This window comes from Scyliorhinus torazame, unplaced genomic scaffold (assembly GCF_047496885.1).
Source record: "Scyliorhinus torazame isolate Kashiwa2021f unplaced genomic scaffold, sScyTor2.1 scaffold_51, whole genome shotgun sequence".
Lineage (NCBI taxonomy): Eukaryota > Metazoa > Chordata > Chondrichthyes > Carcharhiniformes > Scyliorhinidae > Scyliorhinus > Scyliorhinus torazame.
The window spans coordinates 189,383-208,517 of record NW_027307778.1 but is presented as its reverse complement, the minus strand read 5'-3'; the positions used below and the strand labels follow the sequence as shown (position 1 = coordinate 208,517).

At 51.2% G+C, this 19,135-nt stretch overlaps 1 protein-coding gene across 1 annotated transcript in view; it reads left to right on the top strand.

The window, feature by feature from the left end:
* LOC140405554 (ectonucleotide pyrophosphatase/phosphodiesterase family member 7-like) overlaps positions 1-19,135 on the top strand; it is a 132,749-nt gene that overhangs the window by 24,989 nt on the left and 88,625 nt on the right. The window contains exon 2 of the mRNA XM_072494116.1: positions 16,462-16,607. Within this exon, the coding sequence (XP_072350217.1) occupies positions 16,462-16,607 (146 nt within the window). The remainder of the gene's footprint in view (positions 1-16,461; positions 16,608-19,135) is intronic.

Here is a 19,135-nt window from a genome sequence, read left to right as displayed (position 1 = left end):
ATCTGCCATTGGTTTGTCCCCTCACCCAACCTGTCCTGATCTTGCTGTAGGACCCCTGCATCCTCGTCACAATTCACCCTCCCACCTAATTTGCTATCATCTGCAAACTTTGCGATGTTACATTTTGTTCCCTCATCCAAATCATTTATATATATTGTGAATAGCTGGGGTCCCAGCACCGATCCCTGTGGTATCCCACTAGTTACTGCCTGCCAATTTGAAAAGGACCCATTAATCCCTGCTCTTTGTTTCCTCTCTGCCAACCAGTTTTCTATCCACCTCAATACATTTCCCCCAATCCCATGCACTTTAATTTTGCACAATAATCTCTTATGCGGGTCTTTGTCAAACGCCTTCTGAAAGTCCAAATATACCACATCGACTGGCTTCCCCTTGTCAACTGTACTGGTTACCTCTTCAAAGAATTCCAACAGATTTGTCAAACATGATTTTCCCTTCATAAATCCATGTTGACTCTGACTGATCCTGCCACTGCTTTCTAAATGTTCCGCAATAAAGTCCTTGATAATGGATTCAAGCATTTTTCCCACTACCGATGTTAGGCTTACTGGTCTATAATTCCCTGCTTTCTCTCTACCTCCCTTTTTGAATATCGGAGTGACATGAGATACCCAGTTCCAGAGTCTCTAGATGACCACCAATGCATCCACTATTTCCAGAGCCACCTGCTTAAGCACTCTGGGATGCAGATTCTCAGGCCCTGGGGGTTTATCCGCCTTCAATCCCATCAATTTTCCCAGCACCATTTCTCTACTAATGTTGATCTTCCTCAGTTCTTCCCTGTCACTAAACCTTTCATTCTCCAACATTTCTGGGATATACCCAAGGCGACTACGGGAAGTGAGGGAGGAGATTGCTGCGCCATTGGCGATGATCTTTGCGTCCTCACTCTCCATTGGAGTAGTACCGGATGTTTGGAGGGAGGTGAAAGTTGTTCCCCTGTTCAGGAAAGGGAATAGGGAAATCCCTGGGAATTACAGACCAGTCAGTCTTACGTCTGTGGTGAGCAAAATACTGGAAAGGATTCTGAGGGATAGGATTTATGATTATTTAGAAAAACATAGTTTGATTAAAGATAGTCAGCATGGCTTTGTGAGGGGCAGGTCATGCCTCACAAGCCTCATTGAATTCTTTGAGGATGCGACGAGACACATTGATGAAGGTCGGGCAGTGGATGTAGTGTATATGGATTTCAGTAAGGCATTTGATAAGGCTCCCCATTGTAGGCACATTCAGAAAGTTAGGGGACATGGGATACAGGGAAATTTGGCTGACTGGATACAGAATTGGCTGGCCGAAAGAAGACAACAAGTGATAGTGGATGGAAAGTATTTCGCCTGGAGGTCGGTGACCAGTGGTGTCCCGCAGGGATCTGTTCTGGGACCTCTGCTCTTGTGGTTTTTATAAATGACTCGGATGAGGAAGTGGAAGGGGGGTTAGTAAGTTTGCCGATGACACAAAGGTTGGGGGAGTGTTGAGGGCTGTTGCAGGTTACAACAGGGCATTGACAGGATGCAGAGCTGGGCTGAGAAGTGGCAGATGAAGTTCAACCTAGATAAATGTGAAGTGATTCATTTTGGAAGCTCGAATTTGAATGCTGAATGCAGGGTTAAAGGCAGGATTCTTGGAAGTGTGGAGGAACAGAGGGAAATTCGGGTCCATATACATAGATCCCTTAAAGTTGTCAGCCAGGTTGATAAGGTTGTTAAGAAGGCATCTGGTGAAAACCTGCTGAGAGGGCCCTGCCGGTGGCAACCACGAGGCGAGCAGCCACACAAAGGACTCTCGGCTCGACCCCCCTGACCTGGAGAAAAGAATCTTTCGATCTTTTCTTTGGGAAAGAAAAATTGAAAAAAACGTTATAATTTTTTTTAAAGGAGAGAAAAGCGGGGGGGGGGTGGGAATGCCAGAAGGGAACCAAAGTAGAGGCGGAAAGAGCACCAGAGCACCAGGGGCAGAAGGGGCCAGGGGCGAACCCAGTCAGACAAACCAACCGACGCACAGGGCGGCGGGGCATACGTTTCGGCGCAACAAGGAGAACAGGACGAACAGGAGCAATTTCCCCCGTGCAGGGGGTAACTGGAAGGCGTCCTTTGAGGGAACACCAGCAGGAAATCAAGGCGGAGGTTAGAGCAGACATGGAGGTCGCAGTGAAGGCAGCAGTGGCTAAGGCCCTGGCGGCGATACAGCTAGCCCTGGGCAGAGCAGAGAAGAAACTGGAAGCCCAAGAGGCAACCATTAAGGAGCTGGAAAAGGCTGCGACCAACAAGAGTGATTGCATCACAGCACTGGAGAAGGAGGTAGTGAAGCTGGTCACAACACAGTGGAGCCTGAAGGGCAGAGTGGACAATCAGGCGAACCGCTCGGGAAGGCAAAATGTAAGGATTGTGGGCCTACCAGAGGGATCAAGGGCAGAGACCTCATGGCCTACGTGGCCGAGATGCTGGGCAACTTAGTGGGGAGGAAAACGTTCCCCAACCCACCAGAAATGGACAGAGCACACCGGTTGCTGCGCCCGAAACCCAAGGCCGGGGATCGACTAAGGGCAGTTATAGCTAAACTGCACCGGTACCAAGACAAGGAAACAATCCTGCGCTGGGCCAGACAAAACAGAAACTGCCAAAGGGAAGGACACAACATTAAGGTTTACGAAGACATTGGGGCAGACCTAGCCAGGAGAAGGGCCAAATTTAATAGAGCGAAAGCAGCCCTTCACAAGAACGACGTACGTTTTGGTATGCTGTACCCAGCGAAACTCTGGGTCACATACCAGAACAAAGAGTACTTATTCACAGCCCCCGCCAAAGCAAACAAGTTTGTCGAGGAATGCAGGCTGGACAACCGACAGCAAGGGTATAAATAAGGGGCCCCTGGCAAGGAGCAATGGCACGCCGATGGGGGGAGTGGGAGGGGTGAGGCAACACCTGGCCTCCCTGCTCCCCCCCCTCCACAGAGAGCGCACCCTGAACAAAAAGCAAACCACTACCTGAGGGATCGCTTCAGGCCCAGCACAAGGGAACGAGAGTAGCGGACAAGGGAGAGCAAGCGAGTGGAGCGCAGAGTAGGATGGGGGAAGAGCGGGCAGAAAACCGTAGAGCTCGGGTGAGGGAGAAACGAGACAGTAACTCCCGGGAGGGCGGGCATGCAACAAAGCAGGGCCGCGGCGCACCCCCAAACAGGGCAGCGCTAGGCAAAGGGGGCGGGGGGGGGGGGGAGAGAACCACTCAACAGAGGCAGGAGAGCAAACGGGGATTGGAACGGGGGAAATAGGGACAAAAGAGGGGTAAACGGGAGAGGGGGATAACGGGGAGGATGGGAGGGATAACAGGGGGAAAGGGAGAGATCTGGGTCACAGTGAAGGAGAGAAAGAGAACAGCAATAAGGCTACAAAGTGCCACAACCGAGGGCACGGAACAAGGAATCTCTGCAAATAACCCAGTACGGTCTCTGGGCGAAGGGAGACCCCAGAGTGCAGGGGACTACCCACGTAGCAGACGCACAGTGGGCAGCCATGTTGGGTGCTCCCTGGACAAAGGGAGACCCCAGAGTGCAGGGGCGGATCCACGTGGCGGATGCAATGTTGCAAGCCATGTTTGATGCCCCCTGGACAGGGGGAACTCCGGAGAGCAGGGACCCAACCGCATGGGAAGAGCAGTGACAGCAGCCAACTTGGACATCCCCCTAATAAAGGGAAACCCCGGAGTGCAAGGGCGCATACAAAAGTAAATATGGTTAATCCCACAGGAACGGGGGGACAGAAGCCCCCCACCAGGATAGTCACCTGGAACGTAAGGGGACTCAACAGCCCAGTGAAAAGATCCAGACTTCTCACATGAAAGCCGACATAGTCTTCCTCCAAGAGACACACCTGAGAGAACAGGACCGACTGCGGATAAGAAAGGGCTGGATGGGGCAGACCTACCATTCCTGCTACGGGATGAGAGCCAGGGGGTGGCAATACTGATCAACAAGAAGGCGATGTTTAGTGCAACAAAGACGGTTACGGACCTAGGGAGACGGTATGTCATGGTCAGAGGGGCTCTGGACGGGGCAACGGTAGTACTAGTTAATGTTTTTTTTCTTACCAAACAATTTTTAATGAGGTATTTTTGGCATAACAAACAACCACAATACAAAAAACAATAGAGTACAAAGGACAGTAATCAAAAAAAACAGCCGCCAACATCCGTCCCTCCAAGGCCCGCCTATTTAACCCCCACCTCTATACTACCCTATCCCCCCCCCCCTCCCCCCGCTCCCGCTGGCGATTAATTCCCCGCGAAGAAGGCGAGCTTGATCTTTTCCAGGCCGCAAAAGCTCATCATGTTGGTTAACCAGGCCTCTGACTTCGGAGGCCTAGACTCCCTCCAAGCCAGTAATATCTGTCGCCGGGCTATCAAGAAGGAAAAGGCCAGAACATCTGCCTCTCCCTCCTCCTGAACACCCAGGTCCTCAAAAGATCGCTACCCCTGGACTCATTTCCATCCTTGTCTTCAATACCCTGGACATGACATCCGTGAACCCCTGCCAATGTACTAGTTAATGTTTACGTGCCCAACTGGGACGACACAAACTTAATCAAAAAGAGCATGGCAGAAATCACTGACATAGCGACACACCGACTAATCATGAGGGGGGACTTCAACTGTGCACAAGACCCAATGACTGACAGATCAAACTCCAAAAACAGGCAAAACCTCAAACATGGCAAAGGAACTCAGTAGCTTTATGGAGTAGATGGTGGACCCCTGGAGATTCACCCACCCAAGGGAGAAGGAGTTCTTGTTCTTCTCCCCAGTACACAACGTATACACCAGAATTGACTTCTTTGTGTGGGGAAAACGGTGCTTCTGGGGCTGGTCAAAGCGGAATACTCCGCAATTATGATATCCGACTATGCTCCACGTTACATGGGCGTGAGGTTGGATACGGGCAGGGCCCAATGCCCAACGTGGAGGTTGGACACTGCCCTACAAGCAGACAAGGTCTTCAACAAAAAGATATCGCAGGCCATAGCAGAGTACACGGAGAACAACCAAAATGGGAAGGTCTCACCCTCCACGTTCTGGGAAGCGCTAAAGGCCGTAATAAGAGGGGAAATTATCACTTTCAAAGCACGAAGAGATAGGGAGGAAAGGGCGACTAGGCAGCAACTGCTCGACTCCATGCTGGAGGTAGACCATAAATACTCTGAGGCCCCGACCATAGAGCTCCTGGTGGAGAGGAAAGAGCTACAAAGGAACTTTGATCTGCTCTCCACCAGGAAAGCAATGCACCAACTCCACCAGGCATGGGGGAACCCTAAACGAACACGGAGCCAAAGCTAGCCGCCTGTTGAGAAAGCAGACAGCCACCAGAGAAATTGCACAAATCAGTGATACCAGAGGCACATCAGAAACAGAACTAGAAAAGATCAACAAAACCTTCGAGGCCTTCTACCAAGGGCTGTACACCGCAGAGCCCCCAACAGGGGAGTCTGGGATGAAACGGTTCCTTGATGGACTGGACATGCCAGTTGAGGGGCAGGGCAGAAAACGGGGCCTGGAAGCACCACTAGCACTGGGAGAGATCATGGACAGCATTAGCTCCATTCAGGTGGGGAAGGCGCTGGACGGGTTCCCGGCGGACTTCTACAAAAAATTTGCCACAGCACTGGCCCCGCACCTGCGGGAGATGTACACAGACTCGCTGGCTAGGGTTACACTGCCACCTGCACTAGTACCGGCCTCAATCTCGCTGATACCTAAGAAAGATAAAGACCCAACGGAATGTGGGTCATACAGACCCATATCACTGCTAAATGCAGATGCCAAAATACTGGCCAAAATCCGAGCCAAAAGACCAGAAGACTGCGTACCAGAGGTGGTCGCAGAGGACCAGATGGGCTTTGTCAAAGGTAGAAAGCTAACCTCGAACATCAGGTGCCTGCTGAACTCTGCCACCCGAGGAGAGAACACCAGAGGTGATTGTCTCCCTAGATGCAGAAAAGGCCTTCGACAGAGTCGAATGGAAATACCTCGTAGACGTACTGGAGCGGTTCGTGCTTGGAACAGGGTTCACCTCCTGGGTAAAGCTCCTATACAACGCTCCCATGGTGAGCGTATGGATAAACAGCACCAACTCCCGATACTTCCAGCTGCACAGGGGCACCAGACAAGGATGCCCACTGTCCCCGCTGCTGTTCGCTCTAGCGATCGAAACATTAGCAATCGCTCTCAGAACAGCAAAAAACTGGAGGGGGATCCGAAGGGGAAGCAGAGGGCACAGAGTCTCACTCTATGCAGATGACCTGCTCCTCTACATTTTGGACCCACAGAGCAGCATGGTCGGAATCATCGCGCTCCTGAAAGAGTTTGGCGCCTTCTCTGGCTACAAACTCAACATGAGCAAAAGCGAGATCTTCCCAGTACACCCACAAGGAGGGGGGGCAGCACTAATGGGACTGCCGTTTAAACAAGCCCGACACAAATTCCGCTACCTGGGGATCCAAATAGCCCATGACTGGAAAGGGATCCACAGATGGAACCTCACCAGTCTGACAGAGTGTAGCGCACAAAGACTCTGAGAGACGAATAGAGTGAAGTCGATGAGGCTTTATTAAGCGTGTCTGTTCCCCCGCAGCTCGGTAGTAGACTGGCCTGCGGGGGAGGACTCCGGCTTCTTATACTCCGCCTTCAGGGCGGAGCTAGAGGTCAACGGCCAACCAGGACCCGGGATCTGTCAGCCAATGACATTAGGGCTTCCAGTCCCACATGACCCCTAATACATACTACCACATTCACCCCTTGTCAAAAATGAACCCGGCGGGGTGATGCTTCGCATGGTGGTAAGGGTTTACAGGGCTGGTCCTGGGAGGAAAACATTCATATGGCTATACAGTATGTACAATTTTGTCCTGTTTCAATTATTTACAGAAGGTATCGGGAGAAAAAGCAAAATGTTCTTGTGAAAAGTCCATATATTGATTTGGATCGACGCCACGAGTCGGTCGGGCGGTCTGGTCGTCCGTGTCGATCGCCTCGGCCCCGGTGGTGGTGGTGTTTGTTCCGGTGTTGCCGTCTCCGGGAGCCTTACGGTTTCAGCTTGGGCTTTATTCTTGGTCGGGCCTGGGGGGAGGGGGACCGATCCTCCTGGGAAGGGGGCGGTCGCGGGGTGCGGCGGTAGCAGGAAGGGGGAGGGGTTGGGTGAATGGTGTCGGGGGGGTGTGTGTGTTGCCGGCGGGCGCCACATCTCGCAGGGAGACCATGTCCTGTCGGCCGTCGGGGTACTCCACGTAAGCGTACTGCGGGTTCGCGTGGAGGAGGTGAACCCTTTCGACCAACGGGTCCGCCTTGTGTGCCCGCACATGCTTTCGGAGCAAGATGGGTCCTGGGGCCGCCAGCCAGGTCGGCAGCAACGTTCCAGAGGAGGACTTCCTAGGGAAGACAAGGAGACGCTCATGAGGCGTTTGATTAGTGCTCGTACACAATAGCGACCGGATGGAGTGGAGAGCGTCCGGGAGGACCTCCTGCCACTGTGAAACTGGGAGGTCCCTGGACCGTAGGGCCAGTAGGACGGTCTTACAGACCGTGCCGTTCTCCCTCTCTACTTGCCCGTTCCCCCGGGGGTTGTAGCTGGTCGTCCTGCTTGAGGCTATGCCCTTGCTGAGCAGGAACTGGCGCAGCTCGTCACTCATGAAAGAGGACCCCCTGTCGCTGTGGACGTATGCGGGGCAACCGAACAGTGTGAAGATGGTGTTCAGGGCTTTAATGACTGTGGCCGCGGTCATGTCAGAGCAGGGGATGGCGAATGGGAAGCGAGAGTACTCGTCCACCACATTAAGGAAGTATGTGTTGCGGTCGGTGGAGGGGAGGGGCCCTTTGAAATCCAGACTAAGGCGTTCAAAGGGGCGGGAAGGCTTAATCAGGTGCGCACCATCTGGCCTGAAAATATGCGGTTTGCATTCTGCGCAGATGTGGCAGTTCCTTGTGACTGTACGGACCTCCTCTAAAGAGTATGGGAGGTTGAGGGACTTGATGAAATGGTAAAACCGAGTGACCCCGGGGTGGCAGAGGTCCTCGTGGAGGGTTTGGAGGCGGTTAATTTGTGCGTTGGCACATGTGCCGCGGGATAGGGCATCGGACGGCTCGTTCAGCTTTCCGGGACGATACAAGATCTCGTAGTTGAAGGTGGAGAGTTCGATCCTCCACCTTAGGATCTTGTCGTTCTTGATTTTGCCCCGCTGTGCATTATCGAACATGAAAGCTACCGACCGTTGGTCGGTGAGGAGAGTGAATCTCCTGCCGGCCAGGTAATGCCTCCAATGTCGCACAGCTTCCACTATGGCTTGGGCCTCCTTTTCCACTGAGGAGTGGCGGATTTCTGAAGCGTGGAGGGTTCGGGAGAAAAAGGCCATGGGTCTGCCCGCTTGGTTAAGGGTGGCCACTAGAGCTACGTCGGAGGCGTCGCTCTCGACCTGGAAGGGGAGGGACTCGTCGATGGCGCGCATCGTGGCCTTTGCGATATCCGCTTTGATGCGGCTGAAGGCCTGGCAAGCCTCTGTCGACAGAGGGAAGGTCGTGGTCTGTATTAGGGGGCGGGCCTTGTCTGCGTACTGGGGGACCCACTGGGCGTAGTATGAAAAGAACCCCAGGCAGCGTTTTAGGGCTTTTGAGCAGTGCGGGAGGGGAAATTCCATGAGGGCGCGCATACGTTCGGGGTCGGGGCCTATTATCCCATTGCGCACTACGTAGCCCAGGATGGCTAGCCGGTTGGTGCTAAAAACACACTTGTCCTCGTTGTACGTGAGGTTCAATGCTCTAGCGGTCTGGAGGAATTTTTGGAGGTTGCGTCGTGGTCCTGCTGATCGTGGCCGCAGATGGTTACATTGTCGAGATACGGGAACGTGGCCCGCAACCCGTGTTGATCAACCATTCGGTCCATCTCTCTTTGGAAGACCGAGACCCCGTTTGTGACGCCAAATGGGACCCTTAGGAAATGGTATAATCGCCCGTCTGCCTCGAAGGCTGTGTACTTGCGGTCACTTGGGCGGATGAGGAGCTGATGGTAGGCGGACTTGAGGTCCACGGTGGAGAAGACCTTATACTGGGCAATCCGATTGACCATGTCGGATATGTGGGGGAGAGGGTACGTGTCTAGTTGTGTGTACCTGTTGATGGTCTGGCTATAGTCTATGACCATCCTTTGCTTCTCCCCTGTCTTTACTACCACCACCTGCGCTCTCCAGGGACTATTGCTGGCCTGGATTATGCCTTCCTTTAGCAGCCGCTGGACTTCGGACCGAATGAAGGTCCGGTCCTGGGCGCTGTACCGTCTGCTCCTAGTGGCGACGGGTTTGCAATCCGGGGTGAGGTTTGCAAACAAGGACGGGGGTTGCACCTTGAGGGTTGCGAGGCCGCATATAGTGAGTGGGGGTATTGGGCCGCCGAATTTGAAGGTTAGGCTCTGTAGGTTGCATTGGAAATCTAATCCCAGTAATGTGGGGGCGCAGAGTTGGGGAAGGACGTAGAGCCTATAGTTTTGGAACTCCCTACCTTGCACCATTAGGGTGACTATGCAGAATCCCTTGATCTGTACGGAGTGGGATCCTGCAGCTAGGGAAATCTTTTGTGCGCTGGGACGGATGGTCAAAGAACAGCGTCTTACCGTGTCGGGGTGGATAAAACTCTCCGTGCTCCCGGAGTCGACTAGGCATGGTGTTTCGTAGCCGTTTATTAGCACAGTTGTCGTCGTCGTCTGGAGTGTCCGAGGCCGAGCTTGGTCCAGCGACATAGAGGCGAGACGTGGTTGTAGTAGTTGATCGTCTGCCTCGAACCCCGTGGGGCCGTCGATACTGGGGTCCGTTGTTGCCGTCCAAGATGGCGTCGGGGGTGAACAAGATGGCCACTCCCGTGCATCGCACATGGCTGGGGGGTCACAAGATGGCGGCGGGAGTGGACAAAATGGCCACCCCCATGCGTCATACAGGTCTGGGGCGGTCCAAGATGGCGGCGCCCCTCCTCCCCTCGTGGTGGCCGGGACCCAAAATGGCGGCGTCTGCGGATCGCACATGGGGCGCTGGGGTTGGGGAGCGTCAGGAACGCGCGGGGCTCCCTCTTCTTTGGGGACAGTGGTGGTCGGGACCCACATTGGTAGTGCCGGCGGGTCATACGTGGGGTCCGGAGGGGGGGGTTGGGGAGCGTAAGCGGCGTGCAGGGCTCCCTGTTCTCCCGGGACAGCGGTGGTCGGGACCCAGAGTGGCTGCGCCTGCGGGTCGTACACGGGGCGCTGGGGAGGTTGGGGAGCGTAAGCGGCGTGCAGAGCTCCCTGTTCTGCCTGGACAGCGGTGGCCGGGACCCAGAGTGGCTGCGCCTGCGGGTCGTACATGGTGCGCTGGGGGGGTTGGGGAGCATAAACGGCGTGCAGGGCTCTCTGTTCTGCCGGGACAGCGGCGACCTCCCGGGACCGGCACACAACCGCGAAATGGCCCTTTTTCCCACAGCTCTTACAGGTCGCTGCGCAGGCCGGGCAGCGCTGCCGGGGGTGTTTCGCCTGGCCGCAGAAATCGCAGCGGGCTCCCCCGGTGCGACTCGGCGTTTGGACCGCACAAGCCTGTGGGGTGTCCGGGGGGGGGGGAGGGGGTTTGTCGCGACGGGTGCGTACGGATCCCAATGGGCTGCCGCGCGGTCGGGGCCGTAGGCGCGGGCGTTTCGTGCAGCCACGTCCAGGGAGGCTGCTAGGACCCGTGCCTCTGAGAGTCCTAGCGACTCTTTTTCTAGACGCCTTTGGCGAATTTGGGAGGAGTGCATACCTGCCACAAAAGCATCGCGCATTAACATGTCCGTTTGTTCGTTTGCGTTCACCGACGGGCAGCTGCAGGCTCGTCCCAAAATCAGCAGCGCGGCATAGAATTCGTCAATCGATTCTCCGGGACTTTGCCGTCTCGTCGCGAGCTGGTAGCGAGCGTAGATTTGGTTAACTGGGCGGACATAGAGACTTTTCAGTGCTGCGAACGCCGTCTGGAAAATCCTCCGCGTCTTCGATGAGGGAGAAAATCTCCATGCTTAACCTCGAGTGCAGGACCTGTAGTTTCTGGTCGTCTGTGACCCGGCCGGTGGCCGTTCTGAGGTAGGCCTCGAAACAAGTCTGCCAGTGCTTGAAGGCTGCTGCCACGTTCACTGCGTGGGGGCTGATCCTCAGGCATTCTGGGATGATCCTGAGCTCCATAGTCCTTTTTAGGCACGCTTAATAAATTGTAGCGCACAAAGACTCCGAGAGACGAATAGAGTGAAGTCGATGAGGCTTTATTAAGCGTGTCTGTTCCCCCACAGCTCGGTAGTAGACTGGCCTGCGGGGGAGGACTCCGGCTTCTTATACTCCGCCTTCAGGGCGGAGCTAGAGGTCAACGGCCAATCAGGACCCGGGATCTGTCAGCCAATGACATTAGGGCTTCCAGTCCCACATGACCCCTAATACATACTACCACACAGGGGAAGTCAAAAAGGACCTGCAAAGATGGAACACACTCCCACTCTTCCAGAGTCCAGACGATCTCTGCCTACTTAAATCTATCCCGATCTACATCCCCAAGGCCTTTTACAAAGTACTAGACAAACTAATCATCGCGTTCTTATGGGGGTGGGGGGGGGGGGGGGTGGGGGGGGAAAGAAGGTCCTACAAAAAACAAAATCCAGGGGGCTAGTCCTCCCAAACATACAATTCTACCACTGCAGCCGAGCGAATAAGGGTATGGATCAAGGAGCCAGAAACCGAGTGGGTGCGTGTGGAGGAGACCTCCTGCAAGGGGACCTCCCTCCGGGCCCTCGCCACGGTGGCACTCCCATCCCAACCCAAAAAACACTCCAGCAGCCCAGTGGTGATAGCCACCCTCCAGTCCTGGAACTAACTATGGCAGCAATTTGGCCTGACCAAAATGTCAGACAAAGTGCCCATCTGCAACAACCATAGGTTCACACCAGCACTGGCTGCCACCACCTTTAAAAAGTGGGGACAGGACGGGGGGGCACTGACAGTCAGGGACCTATACACGGATGGCTGGATCGCAACACTGGACGAACTGATAGAGAAATTCCAGCTAGCCAGGGGGAACGAGCAACTCAAAAATTTCCTACGAAAGAAGACAAGAACATACCCACAACTGCCACAACAGACATTACTGGAAGAGTTACTGGACGCAAACAGCCTAGAGAAAGGATACTGTAGCGACATGTATGAATGACTGGTAGAAAGGGCCGACACCGTACTGGACGCAACAAGGAAGAAATGGGAGGAAGACCTGGGGATTGAAATAGGGTGGGGACTCTAGAGCGAAGCACTGCAAAGGGTCAACCTCTACATGAGCAAGGCTCAGCCTGATGCAACTAAAAGTGGTACATAGAGCCCACTTAACAAGAACTCGAATGAATAGGTTCCTCCTGGAGGTGGAGGACAGATGTGAGCGGTGCCAAGGAGGCTCAGCCAACCATGCCCACATGTTCTGGTCCTGCCCCAGACCTGTGCAGTACTGGACAGCTTTCTTTGAGGCAATGTCCAAAGTGGTGGAGTTGAGGGTGGAGCCATGCCCGAAAATGGCAGTCTTCAGGGTATCAGACCAGCCAGATCCATTCCAGGGGAGGAGGGCGGATGCCCTTGCCTTTGCCTCCCTGATAGCCCGCTATAGACTCCTGTTCGGCTGGCGGTCAGCAGCACCAACCAAAGCTGCAGACTGGCTGTCCGACCTCACAGAATCTCTCCAAATGGGGAAAATCAAATTCGCGATTCGAGAGTCGGAGGACGGCTTCCACAGAACGTGGGAGCCATTCACCGAACTTTTCCGGGACCTATTTGTGGCCAACGAACAAGCAGAAGAATAACCAAGTAGTCTAGAATCAGGGGAAAGTAGCGAGGTTTTGCTGCAGCTTTATAAAACCCTGGTTAGACCACACTTGGAATATTGTGTCCAGTTCTGGTCACCTCATTGTAGGAAGGATGTGGGTGCTTTGGAGAGGGTGCAGAGGCGATTTACCAGGATGCTACCTCGACTGGAGGGCATGCCTTATGAAGAAAGATTGAGGCAGCTCGGGCTTTTCTCACTGGAGCGAAGAAGGAAGAGAGGTGACTTGATAGAGGTGTACAAGGTGATAGAGTGGATATCCTGAGACTTTTCCCCAGGGCGGAAATGGCTGTCATGAGGGGACATAATTTTAAGATGATTGGAGGAAGGCAAAGGGAAGATGTTAGAGGTTGGTTCTTTACACAGAGAGTGGTGGGTGCGTGGAATGCACTGCCAGTGGAGGTAGTGGAGTCACACTCATTAAGGACATTTAAGCGACTCTTGGACAGGCACATGTACAGCAGTAAATTGAAGGGGTGTAGGTTAGATTGATCTTAGATGAGGATGAATGGTTGGCACAACATCGTGGGCGGAAGGGTCTGTACTGTGCTGGACTATTCTATATTCTATGCTCTATTACATTAACCATTTATGTTCTTTTCAATATTCACATATTGTGACAATCCTCAGGTTAAATCACCATCAGTCAACTCTCTCTCAAAGGGGAAAGCAGCCTGGGGACTATGGAGACTTTCATTTCATTCTCCACCTTCGCCTTTAATTATTTAGTATCTCACTCAGACTTGACCTGCTGAAAGGAACTAAAATTTGAAAATACTTCAAAAGTATCAAGTGAACATGCCTGTAGTAAGGTTTAATTTGCAATAAAAGTTGCAATAGCTGTATTTTTCTGCATACGTCCTTTTCAATTTGAACGAATCAAATGTAAATTTGAAAATTTTGGTTAGTTACTGTAGACTAACTGGTCATCAAACTCAAGTTGGTCTTTTGTTAACCCTTTGTATTCAGAAACTAAATTCATATTGTAGTGTATAATATAATGTTAATGCATATGCCATTAGCAAAAACGAGAAGGCAGACTATTATCTGAATGGCCATAAATTAGGAGGGGGGAATATGAAATGAGACCTGGGTGTCCTCATACACCAGTCGCTGCAGGTAAGTATACAGGTACAGCAGGCGGTAAAGAAGGCAAATGGTATGCTGGCCTTGATTACAGAGAATTTGAGTACAGCAGTAGGGATGTCTTGCTGCAATTATACAGGGCCTTGGTGAGGCCACACCTGGGATATTGTGTGCAGTTTTGGTCTCCTTATCTTGCTCTAGAGGGAGTGCAGAAAAGGTTTACCAGATTGATTCCTAGGTTGGCAGGACTGACATATGAGGAGAGTTTGAATCGCTAGAGTTCAGATGAATGAGAGGGGATCTCATAGATGTTCCCGATGGTGGGGTGTCTAGAACCAGGAGTCACAGTCTGAGGATAGGCCATTTAGGATTGAGATGAGGAGAACGTCTCCACCCAGATTGCGGTCGGCTTGGGGAACTCATTACTACAGGAAGAGTTGAGGCCAAAACATTGTCGGTGGGATTTCCATTGGCCGACGGCAAAATCGGTAAACGCGATTGGGCACCAAAATTGCGACGGGTGCCGATTTGACACCAAAATGCAATTCTCCGCCGCCTCGACAGCGGCGCCAGTGCATTCTGGAATGCACGTACAGTAAGCACTGTTTGCATATCATTCGTGAGTCTGATCTGGTATTCTCTGTGTCCTCCGCGATTCTCTGCCCCCGATGGACCGACATCCTGACAGTGCGGTTCGCTTGTGCTTTTAAAACTCATGAAATAGGCATGGTGGCTGATGAGGGAGAGACAGGGGGTACAGAAAGTGTCCAACATTGCCTTTGTCTGCTGACAATTGTGCCGCAGGCCGGGAGTGGGCTTCTTCTAGGGCTGAGGGGGAATAGCGGGGGTGGTCAGGAGGTGGACTGTGGGGTCAGAGTGGATGGGCATGGAACACCACTGCAGCGATATGCTGCGCATGTCGCTGACTGCCCACTATGAACATAGGGCCACACACCTATGGATGTCCCCCGAGAGCACTCCCCTAGGTGCCCTCTGGCCCCAGCTGACCCATCAGCAGGTTATGTGCTTTCTTACTGGCAGGGATGAGTGTGTGTGGGGATTGTAATGTGCATATGCGGCTGCAGCTTGTCAGCAAAACCTACTAATTCGGCACTAGTTCTTATTGGAATCGGTTGTGTTCCATGTGGCCCCGGTGCTAGCCCCTTAACAGTCACTGAATCAGTCCAGGTGTGCCGCCAGTTTTGCTGTCATGGAATTCTACAAATCTGTCATTTACTTTGGACTGTGTTGTGTCTGACTACAGTTTGCCAGTTGGTTCACAAGTACGACATACCTTCCCTAAATATTAGATAAGATAGAATCCCTAAAGTGTAAGAGTCCATTCGGCCAATCGAATCTGCACCGACCCGCCAAAAGTGAACTATACCTAGGCCCATTCGCCCTCCCTACCCCATAACCCACCTAACCTGCACATCTTTGGACTGTGGGAAGAAACAGGAACACCCGGAGGAAACCCACGCAGACATGGGGAGAATGTGCTAACCGCTTTCTCCCCGTGTCTGCATGGGTTTCCTCGGGTGCTCCGAATACAATGATGTGCAGGTTAGGTGGATTGGCCATGCTAAATTGCCCTTAGTGTCCAAAAGATTAGGTGGCATTATGGGGATAGGGCGAGCGAATAGGCCAAGGTGGGGTGCTCCTACAGATGGTCGGTGCAGACTTGATGGGCCAAATGGCCTCCTTTCATTTCATTTTCATTTCAATTTCTGCACTGGAGGGATTCTACAATTCTCTGAGTGCACAAACTCCACACAGACAGGTCAGAATTGTACTCGATTCCCTGCACTGTGAGGCAGCAGTGCTAACCTAAATATGATAAATTGTATCTTTCCGAAGTAATATGTGTCTGTAAAAATATAGCTGGGGTGAAAGAATAGTGAATATTTGCAACATTTTCTTGTCTTTGTATTGAAATTTTTCCAAATGTTTTGTCTGGTATAATGTTGTTTATTTTTCTAGTTTAAGATATGTCATATTCTTTGCGTTAAAGGTTCCTCAGCAGACCTCTGTGAATCTGTTCACTGACTTAGGATCAATCGAGCCAGGTTTTACTTTGGGAATCTGACTTGTCCAGTAGTAACATTACTTGTAATTCTTTTTCTACTTTGCTTCTCTGCTGTGAGACTCTAAGCTCTGTGCATTCTTTCCTGGCTTCAGTGAAATGCGGAGAACATAGTGATTGACGTCCTCTGATTCCCTGAACATCTTCTGCCTGTTGGTCTCTCACTCTGCTTCCCATCCGACCTGCGCTCTCTGAACACATTTCTTTAATATATAGGACATCGAGAAGCAAAGGATAAAATCTACAAATTTAAACATGACATGGGCTACTCAGTTTGCAAATATGGTTTTTGAGTGGTTAACGATCCACTATAAGGTATTTAGCTGATTAAACTTGTATCATGTTGGTGTTTGTTATTCTTGGCTCAGCAGTTTCAAGCTACATTCTTCCTTTTTCATAGGACGATGGATTCAGGATCACGGAGTGGTCCACAATATGTATTTCAACACTACAACCCTACTTAAACTACCACACAAAATCACTTTAAGCAAGTCAAAATGGTGGGATAATGGTATACTTCCTCTCTGGATTACAGCTCAAGATCAGGTCTGTTTAGCATGATTTAGCAATACCCAGATTTTCCTGTCTGCCTTATTTTATTGGTGTCTCATGGTTAACTTTAAATCTGTGTCGCACCATTGTCTGACCTCAACTTTTTCCTGTGTTTGTGGTATTGGTTCTGTATGTCATCATTCATGAAAGCTGTTTTGCTTGTTTGTTCTGGAGCAGATGTGAATTTGTGAGATTCTTTATCATGCCATGGCATGTTTGTAGTCTTGTCATTGTTTCGCAGTGTGCTGTGGCATTGTCCTTCACGTGTTGCGTTGTACCATGTTGCACAGGTCGTTGTTTCATTGTTGTTGTTCTGTCTTGGTTGTTTTTGTTGGCATTCTTGTTTTTGTCGTTCTTGTTGTTCTTTTTGTCGCGCTTGTTGATTCTGTTTTCGTTGTTTTTGATTTTATTCTTATTCTTTTTCTTGTCGTGCTTGTTGTTTCTGGGATGCTTCTTGTTGCTTTTGTCATTCTTGTTGCACTGAATGTTGTTTTTGTTGCTGCTGTTGCTGTTCTTGTTTCTGCTGTGTTTCTTGTGGTTTATGTTGTTCTTGTTGCGCTCAATGAGTGTGCCATGTGGATGATTTGAATCATTGTCACAGTTATTGTTGGCAGTGGTCTTTGTGGTATCTGCTACATTGAGCGTTTCTTCTTGAGAATTGTGAGAATGATCTGATGTTGCATTGATGTTGGTGACATCAGTCATTTGTGGTGGATTCGATTCCTCTTCTTTGCTTACTTGGTACTCCTCTTCTCGAGTCATTTCTGGTTCACTTGAATCATCATTGATTTCTAGGTGCTCCTCTTTTGGAGTCATTTCAGGTTCACTTGAATTATCATTGAGTTCTTGGTGCTCCTCTTTTGGAGTCATTTCAGGTTCATTTGAATCATCTGTGATCTCTTTGTGCTCCTTTTCTGGAGTCAAAATCTTCACAATTTCATTTTGTTGTAGTGCTCCTTTTCTGGAGTCAAAATCTTCAAGATTTCAATTGATGTGGTCTCTCTGGACTCATGGGTGGCCGTCCTCTGATTATTGAGTGCTTCTGTGCAGACGAGCTGAGATATGTCAGTCTCGCTGTGATCCTGCACATCCTGTATGGGAATTGTGATTTCTTCGTCACTTGTCTCACATACAGTGGGTAGACATTCAGTGTCTGGTGGCTCAAATAAGCTTGATAGATCTTCATGGTCTTGTACATACATGGCTTTCGCTATGGAGTATTTGCTTGCTTCCATTTTTGAGTCTGTCACCGAGCTGTCTGTGGAGTCTGTCATCGCTCTCTCTGTGGAGTCTGTCATGCTCTCTTTGTGGAGTCGCGCAGTGTTCTCGCTGTAGAGTCGATCTGTGTTCTCTCAACGGAGTCATTCCGTGCTCTCTGTGTGGGTCGTCTTCGGTATTGCTGTCATCCAATGTACCGACGATCTGCCATGGCACCATGGTTATGGATTCATCTACCAGGAGAAGAGTCGTATTGAGCTTTTCAACCGTGTTGCTGATGCTCATGGTAGACTAGTACAAAAGGTGAAGTCACACGGGATCAGGGGTGAGCTGGCAAGGTGGATACAGAACTGGCTAGGTCATAGAAGGCAGAGAGTAGCAATGGAAGGATGCTTTTCAAATTGGAGGGCTGTGACCAGTGGTGTTCCACAGGGATCAGTGCTGGGACCTTTGCTGTTTGTAGTATATATAAATGATTTGGAGGAAAATGTAACTGGTCTGATTAGTAAGTCTGCAGACGACACAAAGGTTGGTGGAATTGCGGATAACGATGAGGACTGTCAGAGGATACAGCAGGATTTAGATTGTTTGGAGACTTGGGCGGAGAGATGGCAGATGGAGTTTAATCCGGACAAATGTGAGGTAATGCATTTTGGAAGGTCTAATGCAGGTAGGGAATATACAGTGAATGGTAGAACCCTCAAGAGTATTGAAAGTCAAAGAGATCTAGGAGTACAGGTCCACAGGTCACTGAAAGGGGCAACACAGGTGGCGAAGGTAGTCAAGAAGGCATATGGCATGCTTGCCTTCATTTGCCGGGGCATTGAGTATAAGAATTGGCAAGTCATGTTGCAGCTGTATAGAACCTTAGTTAGGCCACACTTGGAGTACAGTGTTCAATTCTGGTCGCCACACTACCAGAAGGATGTGGAGGCTTTAGAGAGGGTGCAGAAGAGATTTACCAGAATGTTGCCTGGTATGGAGGGCATTAGCTATGAGGAGCGGTTGAATAAACTCGGTTTGTTCTCACTGGAACGAAGGAGGTTGAGGGGCGACCTGATAGAGGTCTACAAAATTATGAGGGGCATAGACAGAGTGGATAGTCCGAGGCTTTTCCCCGGGGCAGAGGGGTCAATTACTAGGGGGCATAGGTTTAAGGTAAGAGTGGCAAGGTTTAGAGTAGATGTACGAGGCAAGTTTTTTACGCAGAGGGTAGTGGGTGCCTGGAACTCGCTACCGGAGGAGGTGGTGGAAGCAAGGACGATAGTGACATTTAAGGGGCATCTTGACAAATACATGAATAG